The 14678-nt window shown below is 40.9% G+C and overlaps 1 protein-coding gene across 1 annotated transcript; it reads left to right on the top strand.

The window, feature by feature from the left end:
• Nucleotides 1–10151: 10151 nt before the first annotated feature.
• On the top strand, nucleotides 10152–12041 carry LOC120573101. Its single transcript, XM_039822551.1, has 2 exons — nucleotides 10152–10242; nucleotides 10505–12041. Exon 2 carries the CDS (start codon nucleotides 10507–10509, stop codon nucleotides 11380–11382), a length of 876 nt encoding a protein of 291 aa, XP_039678485.1. The 5' UTR covers nucleotides 10152–10242; nucleotides 10505–10506; the 3' UTR covers nucleotides 11383–12041.
• The last annotated feature ends 2637 nt before the right edge of the window (nucleotides 12042–14678 follow it).

The following is a 14678-nucleotide window of genomic DNA, read 5'->3' as shown; positions in this document are numbered from 1 at the left end:
TAAGGCTTTACACAGTTCTGGGCAGACGTTAGAACTAGTGTGGTTGGTTTGTTTATTAATGAGCAAAGGGTTCGCTACCGCTTGTGCCATTAAGGTGATCTGTGATTGTAATCATGTATTGGCCATATCTGGTTATTAATCTGTTTCTGTGAATGTATAATTGATCGCTATACTGTTTGATTTTGTTGTGTTAAGTAGCTGGTTAAAACCGTAAGCGCTACCTGCTAAACCACTCCTTTCACGGAGTTTAGTTACTGTCTGCGAGATCATCGCGGAAATCAGCTGTTAGCCACTGAGCTGGCTATTATCGATAACTAAGATCAGAGTGTTTTGTTTTTCCTCCTTTTACTCTTCTCCTTTTACTAAAACACACACAAACATACACACGGACATAAGCTAGCCACGTAGCTCCCGAGCTAACACTGCTAGCTTAACCACGTGGGGACCAGGGGTCGGCTTACGTTTGTACAGAGCTAAAACACATGAACAGGGCAGGGTTAAGCATGCACGTTGCCTAGCAACCCCCTCGACCTTTTCAACCCCTCCTCGTGCACCCAGCACCACTACCGCCCTCTTGAGGCTAAATAGTTTTGTGCAGCTCACAAGAGTAGCCATTTTGGGAGTCGTTTTTGTATTAGGACTACATTTCGACACCGCCCCTCCACTTTCACTCACCCTTACACACACACACACACACACACACACACACACACACACACACACACACACACACACACACACACACACACACACACACACTCACTCTCTCTCACACACGCCAACACACACACAGACACAGACGTGTCCATGACATGCTGCTTTTGTTTTTGCTTTGTTCTGTGATATTATAAAAAGGTATATACGTTTTATTATTGAAGGGTTATTGATTGGCTACTGATAATTGTGACGTTAATAAATTCGATTATACTTAATTAGCAGTTGCTTGTGATTATTTGTGTACTTATTGTAATAATTGCTGGTCAAACCGGTCCGCGCTCGAATTCACACCTTCCTTTGATTCCTTTTAAAGGATTACTACAGAAATGAGACTGTTCCACAGTTTGATAATTAGTCCCTGACTTGCAGGGTGGTGCCCCGTTTTGATTGTTTGTCGATTTGATAAAGTTATTAATAACCATATTCATAACTTCATTAATATTGATAAAACATATTCGATTATTTGCCAATGATCAAATCTGTACCCTACGTGTATCCTACAAACCCTTCGAGATAATCAAGTCCAGAGTGTGCCCCTTGTTGTGTGTGGGCTCCGTCACATGCTGAGTCAGTCCATAGTTCTATTAAATACAACACAGTTCTTTGGTCCCACTATCCTGGGGGTTATCAACATGAATGTTGAAATCACCAGCAATAATTACACAATCAAAGTTAATACAGATTATAGACAGCAGTTCAGTAAAGTCGTCAAAGAAGGATGCACAGTATTTAGGTTGTCTGTAGATATTTAGAAATATAGGTCGAGGGGAGGACCTTAGCTGAAGAGAAGGTATCATTAAACAAAATGAATCATTAAACAAAAATGGCAACTCGCTAAGAACAGCAGCACTGCTATTATGGTCTAACCAGGTTTCAGTTAAAAACATAAAATCAAGATTGTGCTTAATAATAAAATCATTGATTAAAAATGATTTACCTGCCAAAGACCTCACATTTAGTAAGGCTAGTGTTATTGTGTTAAAATAATTTTTTGGGACAGGTTGTTGCTGACGAGGAATGGATGCTAAATTTGCCAAGTTGGCAGTTAAGTGCTTCTTTTTCTTACTTAGTGGATTCACCATTCTTTTTCTATTACCTATCACAACATAGATTGAAGAAGAATTTAATACACAGAGCCCAGGCTTGTCCTGGAAAGAGTCATGAGTGCCACTAGGCGTGCAGCCTGGACCCAGCACATATCAGTTAAAGTTTTTTGCATTTTGTACACAAGCATACTTATCAGTCTGGTGAGAAGGAGTTCGCTGCAGTCCTTGAGGGGGCAGAGGTGCCTGGCGTTTTACTTAAAGCGGGGACATGTGAGGGTAACATACTCTGACCGTTGCTGTTTCTAAGAGGCAGGCAGGACGGGCGTTTAGCGGACTTTTTTTTACATGCATCTTAGGTGTAATTTACAGGCTAGATAGGGGGGTTACAACCCCCCCAATAATCAAAACTGACCATTGCAACCCACCCCAAAAAACTATTATAATTTCCTTTACATAAATAAAGACATTTGCACCATAAATTGATGCAGAAAAGGCACAAATTGTCGCCAGAAAATTAAGTGTTTGACATTCAAAATTTCTATTTTGCTCAAAAGTGGAGATCTCATAGCCTTGTGAGACCGTCCTGATCTAACAAGCTCCAGTTTTCCACTCGCAGATCAGTCTGGCATCTTGAGATAGAGAAGATTTTGAGCCGTTCGCCAAACGACCGACCAATCAGTGTTGGTTTTGAGGCAGGTTTAGGTGTGGAGCAACGAGAAGCGACTGTTCAGTCTAAACAACATGGCAGCTTCCCCGGATGAGATGAGCCTAGCTATCGCGCAAGTTTTGTCCAAATTAGAAAGTATTCCTTCATTGAAAAAAGAGCAAAAAACGGCACTGGAGGCTTTTCTCAGAGGAAAAGATGTTTTTGCGCTTCTCCCGACTGGTTTCGGCAAGAGTTTGATCTGATTGGTTGATTTGGCCCGTCCATCACCAACATAGGTGGTGACAGACAGATGGTTTATCCAATCAGCTAACCAGTATTTTCGCCCCTTCCCAAAAGTTCTCCAACGGAAAGTTCCCAGATGGATATGCCAAGAAAATGCAAAGCAATCCATCTGGTGGAGTCAGGTTAGAGATCTCAACTTCCTCAATGTTGAACCCAAATTTACGCCCTTGACATGCATTAATGATGGGCATCACTCCCTTGTTAAAAATATGTTCCTGAGAGCATGTATAGTTGTGTGTAATTTAGTTATTTTTATTAGTACAATGGGAAGATGTAACAAAATGTACAGACAATAATATAAACCAGTTTTAAAACACAGAGATTAAGTAAAGTTAGTATAGTTATTTATTTTGAAGTTTCATATAGACATTTGGTATATCTGTGTTTCTGTGCATGTATAAACGTCCATTGTGTGTTCATTAAATACTGTATGTGTGACCAGAGGATTGTGCAGGTACTGTATGTATGGAACAGGTGTAAAATGTGGTATGTTATGCACCTTAGTAAATCTGGCCTAAATTGTCTTGCATATGTTAATCGTTTTTTATTTTTTAGACTACTTTTTGAATACACACACTGAGTTGTAAATATTTATATCACTAGTTGTATTGACAGATTTCCAACAGAACTAACAAAGCTTCCTTTATTATCGGCTTTAGACTCAAATGACCTGTAACTAAAACTGGTGCTTATTCAAATCAAAATGTGTCACACTGCCCAGCACACCTGCCTGGTCTGTAAATCTGAGTGTGATCTTATACTTGTGTCTTTGTAAGTGAAGACATTTTTGGAAAGTGTGGAGATTTTGTCATGTCCTAGATTAGAGTTAGCGTAAGTGTTGGGTTAGACATGCAGGTGTGATGATTAGTTATGTATTAGGTCAAGGAGGGTCAAGCAAGCTGTCACCACTGTAGACTTTTGGTTTCCCATTGTAAACATGACGCCAGCTGTGTTGTTTCGGTCTGTGGTGGCTACCGAAACCACACCGAGACGTATATGAATTGAACTTGTACATAAAGGTGAAGTGAGGCTGTGATATACAGCCATTTGAAGGATATACTCAGACACAGGAGTCCACAGAGGGAGGAAGACCAGCAACAAATACTGATAAGGTTGGTGTTCTTATTTCTTTTTAATATCATTATGTTCTTATATCCACCACGACTGAGCTAAAAACAATCAGAAGGCAAAACTTATGTTTAAGGCTTGACATTTACTTTTTTGCTCACCAGCCCCTGCGGCTAGTGGTTATACAAATCTACTAGCCACTCAACATTTTCACTAGCCACTATTTTTGTGGGAAATTGTGTGCTACAATTAACTTGAAAACCAGATTACCAACCATTTTAAATGTAAATGAGCACTGTAAACACCCAAATCAAGACTACATAAAATGTAAAAAGCTGCAGTCATCAAATATTCAACTCTGATAATGTGTGCAAAGCTCCTTTTTTTGCAACCGAATAAGACACAGACATAAAAACAGTAGCTTCTTATTGCATAAGTGGTGCAGGATTGTAGAAGACTTTTATTTTTATTTATTTTTTGCACAATGTGCCATGCTTATCTTACTGATAGCACTTCAGCACTTGACTGACTGTATTTTATAAACTTAGTGGTTTTCCTGAAGACTAAGCACAGAAACTTTAAAGGAGCACTCCACTGATTTTATAATATCACTATCGGTATACCTAAAATATTTTGAGTACATTGATAATTTTTTGTGTAATTTTCTCCATTAGATTGTCTTTTACATATCTTTTAGATATGGCAGTAAACTCTTCCTCCTCTGATTACTCACCGAATCCTCCCTCTATGCATCCTCGTCCTCTACCTGGGTCTCCAACGATGGTGTAGGCTCCTTTAGGTCCCCTCCCTGGTCTGGTTCTGCTGATGAGGAACCAGTGTCAGGCCCCTTTGAGGAGTCTGACAGTTCTGCTAGATACAGACCTTGTTTTGGGGATGGACAGGTGTTGTACGAGTCATCAGGAGCTCCCTCCCCCTTTCGTGGGGGTGGAGTCCAGGCAGAGTGTGGCTTTGAGCTACACAAAGTATCCATTGCAGTGGGTGAAAGTTTTGATCCACTTTTACCGCACAGGGTTTGGAGGTTTTCTTCCTCTTTAACGAGTGGAGAAGTTATAGTTTCCTCAGGAAGCACCTGTTTCCAGCAAACGGCCCGATAGAGGCTCTTGATAACTCTCACCCATGACCAGCTCTGACACCTCCCTACTGGAGTTCACTAGGCTGCTAGCCGTGGTCTCTGAGTAGACTGAAGTGACTGGAGGCTCCGAGGGGAGCCCAGTAGGTTCATCCAGGTCGGCTGGACCGTTGGATGTGGTAGGAGGGTCAGGCTCAGGGTTAAAGGCAGCATCACGTGATTCTTGGACGTGTGAATGTGTCGGCATACTTACCCGTTCCGTTGGGTCACACCGGTCACTCTGTCGTAGTTGGAGAGTATCATGCAGCCAAGGCTCGATCAGATAATGTCTCTGGAGCCGGGGGGGGGTCGTTCAGAACAGGAGAATCATAGTCACTCAGTTGAGGACGGCTCCTCCCCTTTGGCAGTGGGGATGGAGTCTGATCAAAGCGGGATGGCGAGCTTTGTGGCTCGCACAGTTTGTCAGTGGACGGAACTCTGATTCTACCTGTGTTCCTCTGATGTTGCAAGACCTTCCTCCCCCTTTTGGCAGGGGAGTGGTGATCTCTCCTCCAAGGGGGAGGAGATGAGGAAGAAGGGTCCCTCCTCCGGGAAGGTGAGGAAGAGGGTTTTCTCTGCCGAGGTATGAGAGATGAACAAGATCGGTCTCTCTGAGGAGGAGGACGAGAAGAAGATGAAGAACGGTCTCTTCTCTGAGAAGAAGACAAGTGGGTTTTTCGCCGAGGTGGCGGAGAGAAATGGTGTCTCTGATTGTGAGGAGACCAAGGAGGAGGAGAATAGAACGCTGTTCTTTGCTTGGCACGCCGGAGCTGTGCCGAGAAGTCCTCCCTGCTCTCCTCTAACCGGGAGACCTCATCACGCCTGGCTTGGACTCTCTGTCTAAGCCAGGCTGTTTTGCGCTGCTCAGCTTCATAGCTGTCTTGCAGCAATGCAAGCTGTGCTTGGAGGACAGCACCTTGCCGATGGGTTCTGCTCTGATAGATGAGCACCAATTGGCCAAGCAAGCCTTGTATGCAAGCTTTTAGCATCCAAGACGGCTGTGCCATGTAAGCTAATAGTTCCTGGAGTATTTCATCGCAGATAGTTCCACAACCATCACGGTTATTTTCTTCAGAGTCTAGGATGAGACAAGCGACCACATTCTGCAGGACTGCGTCGGTCGGCTTGTTGGAAGCTTTCACCTCCAGCCTCTGGTACTCGAAGCAACTCATTTTACCTCTAGCAAACAGATTGCTACCAGGGCTCAATTCCTTTGTGGTGACAAAGGAAAATTAACTGTGAACAAGTTGATTCAAGGAGCAGGCCTGTACCCCGGAAACGGAGTGTGGAAACGGAGTGTGGAAAGTGTATCAGAGCCTCCCGGATGTGTTAACTGAGGCTCCTTTTCCTGCTTGTCAGTCAACGGTTAATGATTGGTTAACATTTAATTTCATTGTGCTTTCTTTCTTTTGGAAGGCTGACTGCCAAAAATCACCACTTACTAGCTAATTAATTAGCCTGAGGGAAACGCTAGCTATCAGTCAACAGAAGTGATGTGGTGGCTGCCGTCTGGTGTGTGTCGGCCCGCCCCTGCATCTATATTAAGGCTGTTCTTATTCGTACATATATCTACTAAAAGACATGCATTATAATACATGCGTCAAATCACTATCTTTTTTTCTTATCTTCCCTAATCATTTTGGTGCCTAACTTAACTGTCGGCGCCACATGACGCTCACCTTTTGTCAGCTAAAATTAACTGTAATGCCCGCTTAAATGACAGTAACAGTGCTCTGTAACCGGTGCAAATGTAATGCTAGTTATTGTTAGCGTTAACTATTAACTCGTCGTTATTACATACAAGTACTTTCAGGAGGTGGATAGAGTAAGAGCACGGAGACAGCTTTGACTGTGTAACTTGGTCCATTTTTAAATAACATTCTTCAAGCGTAGGACAACTCAAGACTCATAACAAAATGTGCTTCATCATCTCATCATCATATCCCTCCGCCAACCTAATGGTTACTGAATTACAGGCAGGGTACAACATGTTAGATATCTCCCTTGTTAACTCAAGGAACAGAATACACTATGAAGCTACAATTAATGGAAATATGTGACTTATTTCAGTAACCCTAAAAAGGTAATCTTCTAACTAAATATTAATATATAATCAAGCTGGCTCGCAGTAACCTTTTGTCGGCTCAATTTAACTGTAAAGACCTCTAAACTTAACTGTCATTGTGAGAGGTGGGGCACCTAATTTCATAGGATGTCTTACAAATGGGTGTGCATACGTTTTCATACCATACTAACCCTAACTAAAAGTTGAAGTATCAACTCAAGCTTTTTACTCAAGTAAAAGTGTAAAAGTACTTGTTTCAAAACTACTTGAAGTATACAAGTAAAAGTAATGTAAGAGGAAAAAAAATATCAGTATGCTTTTTCATATTAGACGGCAAGTTTTGGAAACTATTAGCTCGTGGTACATGGGTGCGCAGAGCTTACAGCGCAAAGGAGTTGTTTTTGCATCCAACCATTTTGAAAAATTCTTCCAGGTACAGCCAGGGAAAAAGAAGGGTTGGCTGGTCTTCATGGCAACCAACCTCCTCGCTGGTGCTTGTTTGGGACAAACCAATAGGGTGTCGGAATGGTATATGTTTATACTTGTCATCCAACCACAATCAAATTCACTCTATCCAGATGGCACGATTTATCTTGATAGGTTGTTTTTTTTTGTGTTTTTTTGAACGATGACAAGCCGGAATGAAAACAAGCCAAACTGAAATAGGAATAACGAGACTATTTTTAAAATGTAAGGAGTAGAAAATACAGATAATTGGTGAAAATGTAAGAAGTAAAAAGTCTGCTGTAAAATAATTACTCCAGTAAAGTATAGATACCCAAAATTTCTACTTAAGTAAGGTAACAAAGTATTTGTACTTCATTACTTGACACCTCTGTGCATTGGTATATTACACTGTATTTGGTATATAAGTATAGTAGACGATTTGGTATTAGAGGGTTACTGAACAGGATTTTATTTTAGATAAGATTTCTTTAGATTTAGCTGAGTGTGATGCTTCCTGTGGAGAGGCTCGACTTACAGCACACATACTCTACATACAGAAGCCACAAAGATGTGATTAGCTGTTTACTTGGAAAAAACAGATGGCTGGGATTGCCTCCATATGGCTCTCACACACCATTTCCATCTAGGTGAAATACATTTGCACGGCCACATGCAAAAACATGCACACACAGCGAGACCGGCTATCAAAACAAAGAACAGACACACACAGAGGGAGAGGGACATTCTCTGCTCAGGACACCATTACTTCACTATATCTTTACATTGCAAATATTTGTTGCTGCTATATTAATGTGCTGAACATCGAGTACAGCTGCTTTAAAATAACATGAACATGCAAAACAGTTAATGACTCTATTTGATTTGAATACACGGCAGGCGTTGACTTACTTTGAATCCTGTCAACTGTCCATCTAATGGAGCGATCAAATAAACTCCAGTTGGATCGATGTTGTGGTAGAAATGTATGAGGCATCAAGGACTTTTTGATTTTTGCTTTAAAGTTTATAATTTTAATATTAAGTTGTCCTATGGTGTGATTATACAATAACCTAGTTACTACAGTATATAAAGCTGAGTGAAATGTAAAGAGATTTGGTATGACTGTGTCCATGCATACATGATGTACCACGATCTTCTCTGATGTCAGATTCGTGTTGTAATAAAACATATATTCAATAGGGCTGTCCCAAACGATTATCTTTTAAACGATTAATCTAGCGATTATTTTTTCAGTTAGTTGACTGATCTAACGATATATTTTTCGATTAATCTAACCATTAATTTTTCAATTAGCGATTATTTTCCCATTGCTCAATTATTAACAATTTACACAAAACAAATTTCAATAAGGTTCAAATCTCTATTTATTAAAATTGCACTGTTCAAGTAAAATGAATTTGTAGTGCAACCTGAAGCCAGATGTAGGCTATCAATCCAACCACAAAATATTTTCAGGAGGAATACAAAAATAAAAACTTAAAGTAAACCGAGCAGGTGCAAAAAGAGTAGCCTGTATCTGCTTTTTTTAACAGTAGGTAAAATAATGAATAAGCTCTTGTTTAACATCCAAGCTCTTCTCCCTTTAATTTAACTTTAATTATTTGTATCTAAAGGCTGGTTAAGCACTGTAGGGAGGAGAAGTTGGACAGTTTTCTTTGTCTCGTTCCAGTGATTGGCACATCTGGGTGATGGCGTCGGAGATGCGTTAGCATGTTAGATGTATTTCCACTCACATACCCAACAACTGCTGAACAACAGCGACACACAGTCCTCGTCTTATCCCCCACTCTCTCGCCTGTAGCCTACTACTGTAACTGACCCGAAGACCGACGTTTTCGAGGCAGGGTCGGCACCAGGCTGCAGCCATACAGTCTTGAAGTTTTGCCAAACTTGCGATCTTAAACAGGCCGACGGGGAGCTCCTGTGGGTCGCCACCACTCGCCATGCTCGTCCTTTCGTGCTGCTATCTCTGACTCACTCACTGGACCATCGACCTGACAAAAAACTGCACATAGGCGGAGGAGCTCGGCTAGCTTCAGAGCTAACCGCGTTTGTTCTATTACAGTTATTTTTTACAACTGCTTACACACCTTTTCAAAACTCTATCTCCTGTTTTTGAAACTCTACACACAATTCCCAAAACTACACACACAAAATACAAAATGCCTCATATATCCTTCAAAATGAAACGCTGCATTGAAAATGCCAAGATCAAATTTCAATTATTTGCATCAAACGGCAAACACTTTTTTTCACAATAGTACATTTTTGGATATACTGTGTATAAACTGTTATCTCTAAATCTAAAGTTCCTTTTTCTTCCATGGGCTTATATCTACATGTCCATACAATGTTGTAGAGTGACAGTAATCTGCTGAGAGGGGTTGAAAAGTACATTGTAAACAGTAATACAACTAGCATACAAGAAACCCAAACCATAAACAACTTACAACTTGTCCTCTTCCTCCTCCTCTTCCTCCAACACGCCCTCTTTGAACTCAATTTGATCCATCACTGTGATTGTTCATTTATCACTGGGTTCATTTTTCAATGCCACTTTGTTTTTTATTCAAATAGAACATTTGAATTTGGATTGAACTTAGAAAGAGAGAGAGAGATAGAGAGAGAGAGAGAGAGAGAGAGAGAGAGAGAGAGAGAGAGAGAGAGAGAGAGAGACAGAGAGAGAGAGAGAGATAGAAAGGTGAAGTGGGGCTGTGATAGAGAGCCAGTACAAGTTGGATCAGATACTCAAACACAGGAGTCCACAGAGGGAGGAAGACCAGCAACAAATACTGATAAGGTCGGTGTTCTTATTACTTCTTAATATCACCATCATCTTATATCCACATTCTTGTGAAACCGATAGAAGACAAACTTTATCTTAGTGACACTTTTTGACACAGTTGATTCTGTATTTTATAAACTCAGTGGTTTTCCCAAAAACTCACTACAGAAACTTTAAAGGGGCACTACATATATATATATACTGTAAGTAAGTATACTGATATTGTATTTTTGTGTGTGTGTTTTTTTCTGTGTATTTGTGTCTTTTTCTCTTCCAGATATGGCAGCAAACTCTTTCAATGATTTTGTCCATTATCCTGACCTTCCTATCGGCATATGTTGCTTCACAACCAGACCAAGCGCCTTCATCTTCTTCGCATACAGCATCACCAACATCCTCCTCCTCCTCCCTCTCTGCATCCTCGTCCTCTACCTGGGTCTCCAGCGGTGGCGGCGACATCGCTCCACCTCCGCAGCAGCAACGACAAGTCACTCAGACAGCTTTGCCTACCACATGGTCGCCATGCAGCTGATTGGTGTATTTGGACACACCCTCTGCTGCTGTGGTATCTACGGGGATCATGTTAATTTATTTATTGTGCGGTTCTCTCTTTGGAACATCCCCTGGTACGGAGAGATTTTATTTCACATCCTGACCTGTGTGGAGCGCTATCTGGCTGTCGTTCATCCCGTCACCTACCTGAGTCTGAGACGAGAGAGAGGGATCAGAATCAGAAATATCAGCATTGGTTGTGTTTGGCTTCTTTGCTTTGGAGCAACAGTTGTGACTTTTGAGACAGTATTCTCAATCATAGATTTCAGCCTCTTGAGTTTCTCCTTGTTCTTCATTTCCTTCTGCAGTCTTTCTGTTCTCTGTGTTCTGATTCGTCCAGGGCCAGGGGAAAAGGGCGGGGACAGGGAAAGAGTTGACCAATCAAAGCAGAGGGCTTTCTGCACCATCATGGCCATACTCGTAGTGCTGTTGTTAACATACTCTGGGAATCTGGTTGGGCTTTGTCTTAGTGTGTTAAGTAAAGATGATGAGTGTGTGCTGGTGATGTCTTTGTTCTGGTTTAATATCCCCAGCAGCCTGGTGTTACCTCTGCTGTTTCTACACAGAGCAGGAACATTGGTGTGTCGTAAGAACAACACCTAACGAGGATTAGATTTGCATTAAATCACTCCAGATTCAAGCAAACTAATGCCTATTTAAACATCTTCTGGTTTGATGTCCACCTGCTGCTGAGAAACATATCTCATATTCCCTTGGATTAGGATAGCACCAAGATCTTGTTTGCAGCTCTTGCCGTGGTCCTGCTGCACTCCCTGCTACACCCTGCTACGCTCTGCGGTGCACTGCTGTGTCCTGTTACGTCCAGCTATGCTCAGCTGTGTCACGTTACAGCCTGTAACGCCCTGCGGTGCCTTGCTATGACATGAACTATTACGACCTACAAACGATACTACTACCATTTGTAGTCAAAGTTCCATTATCTTTACTGTGACTATTATTGCAACTGTTCATCACACCCCCAACCGGTCTCTGGCTGGTATATGAATGATTTAGTTGTCTGCTGTTCACCCATTTTATTCAGCCTGTTTGTAAAGCACTTTGGTCAGATCATGCTGTTTTAAATGTGCTATAAAAACACATGTGACTTGACTTGATTTACTTCTGTTAACTGAACATGTTGTTGTCTCCTTAATTAACCGAAGTTGCTGTATGTCTTGGGTTTCCTGTAAAACAACACATACAATCTTTTATGTAACTTTTGCCTCACTGATTAATCATGATTAAACTTAAATTGTAATGGGGTTTGAATGGCTTTATTTAAGCATCTTTTTGGATGCTAGGCAAAACACAAAAAGTAATTTACACACTCTCCCTCTCTCTCTCTCTCTCTCTCTGTTAAATGAAGTGTGCATTGAACAAAAAAAAAACTAAAAATCCAACCGCCACTGACGCACCGAAGGAATGAATTTTACGCAAGTCAGACATGTTCATTGTCCAGGCAAAAGATGGCGTTTTGTGAAGTTTATTGTCCAGGTTTTGGTAGGAACAAACATTACAACAAAGAACAATGGCGTCTCTCTCTCTGGTAAAAACCATCAACCCTAAAATGATACAAGTACAATGTAAAGATATGCTGTTTAACTAAGTTACAAATAAACCATAAACATTAAATCCCAAATTAAATAGACAGCAATTACTATATATGTATCTACAGTATATCCCTGCTAATTATTGACATATGGGATAGGGCTAACAGTTAAAATAGAAATGAATTAGACACACTATTAAAGGCCCTCTGTAAACAGACAGTGTTACCATGGCTATTTACTGCTGCCTGCTGGTAGAGACAGTAAATGACAACTTGACCTACTTTCACTCCGGCCATAAAGTCTAAACGCAATCAGATCTGCGTAATGGCAGTTGTAGAAATATTTCTATAATCTAGATGTGTTATTCTCAGTATAAAATATATGTTGTGTGTAGTCATGAGACTGGTTAAAATTTCCAGGGAAGATACATTATGTATCTTGTATAGACTCGGAAACAGATGGTTAGCTTAAGCTTTGATTACATTATAGTTCAGGAATGTGAGCGTATGTTAGGAGAGGTGGAACAGCAGGGGGTGGCTCTTGGGTCAGTGTGTGTGTGTGTGTGTGTGTGAGAACTGAAGAAATCTGCCCCGAGACAGGAGGATGACGCCGTCAAGGAAGAAGTTAAAAGATTAGGGATATGGTTAGACGGGGTTCACAATTTGAGAGAGCTTGAGTGGACCTGAACCCTGTATATGTTTGTCTGGGGACAAAGAAACTTAGGATCTTTTGTGTACCCACATGTGTGTTCTGCTGGACTTCAGTAAACTTTCTTGACTTAAATCTATCGTCTCACTTTTGATCTCTGAGAGTCTCATTAACCAACGCGTGGGAATTAGAGTGTATAGATAATTGGAGTCAGAACTTCCTCTGGCCTTTGGGCCAGTACTTTTCCAAGAATTCCCTTCACAGTACAGTGGCACATTTGACTTTACCAGAACTACAGTACTAACCAGATATACCATCATTTCAGAGATTAAACTACATTAGGCTACAAGTTACATTCGCAATGAACAAGCATGAAAAACTCTTGCTGCGCACGTAAGTAGATGCACAATATTAGCTTACACATAAAATAGTGTTCCAAATTATTATGCAAATTATATTTTACACTGATTTTCCTAAATAGTTGATGCAAATGACAGTCAGTATAATTATTAAGTCATCAACCGTTGGGGTATAAGTCGAATTTCATTGAACAAACCACCCAATGAAAACTGTATTTTTTTCCAAACTAAAAAAGTCAAAATGCACCATTCCACATTATTATGCACAACAGAGTATTAAAACATGTTATAGGTTACTAGTCGTAGTAGTTAGTAGGTCATTCTTACTGAAATCAAAAGCTATTTCAATCAAACACATCTTAACAGGGCAAGTTACATGTTAACATAGGACCCTCAGGATTAGCCATGTGTATGGTTACCATTAAAAGATGATATATAAAATCATGCTGACAATTTTTACTAGTATACTATGCACTAAAAGGTATGTATAAAGGCTTTAGGCAGCCCTACACATTATTGTAGGCCCAGTTTAATATGCAACTTAATTTTTTATTTAGTAGGGGGTCCCTGCTCTGTCTCTCTTTCAGTTAAAGGTCCCATGGCATGAAAATTTCACTTTATGGGGTTTTTAACCTTAATATGAGTTCCTCAAGCCTGCCTATCCCCCAGTGGCTAAAAAAAGTGTAATAGGTGTAAACCGAGCCCTGGGTATCCTGCTCTGACTTGAAAAAAAGAAAAAGAAATGAAAGCTCAGATGGGCCAATCTGGAATCTTCTCCTTATGAGGTCATTTCTGTGCTTTGCCCGCCCAGAGAATTTGGTCCACCCATGAGAGAGAGACATCATGGCTTTCAAAGGAGCAAAGTGGCAGTTGGTCAAGGCCCCCCCCCACATCCACCTTTCCTCCCACCCTCTCTCCTCCTCAATAGCTACAGACACAGAAATGGCACATACTAAGGAAAGCTCATTGTGAGACTGGCTCTAGTGGCTGTAATTCTGCACCAAGGCTGAATTTCGGGAAAGAGACTTCAGATACAGTATTAGGGGACAACTAAGGTCGATATAAAAGCATCCAAAGAGCACCATGTCATGGGACCTTTAAGAGGTCCTTGGCTTAAAAAATGTTGAAGAACCCTGCTCTAATACGACCCATTGGAGAGTCCATCCCGGTACCGAAACATAACGGTTGCGTCATATTAACAATGGCCACTAGAGGGTAATGCACAAAAACAAATGCAAAGATGTTGTGATTGCTTTATAGGCGAGGACAGTCTCAAAGATGTTTAAATAAAACATTTAAACCACATTTTATAGTTTATCATGATTATTCAGTGAAGCAAAAA

The sequence above is a fragment of the Perca fluviatilis genome, chromosome 14 (genome assembly GCF_010015445.1).
Source record: "Perca fluviatilis chromosome 14, GENO_Pfluv_1.0, whole genome shotgun sequence".
NCBI classification, from domain to species: Eukaryota; Metazoa; Chordata; class Actinopteri; order Perciformes; family Percidae; genus Perca; species Perca fluviatilis.
The sequence above is the reverse complement of the archived record's forward strand: the minus strand, read 5'-3'. Positions and strand labels throughout refer to the sequence as shown.

What these genes read in the sequence shown, in the direction of transcription:
- LOC120573101 (XM_039822551.1), top strand. Translation starts at nt 10,507, where the DNA reads ATGGCAGCAAACTCTTTCAATGATTTTGTCCATTATCCTGACCTTCCT.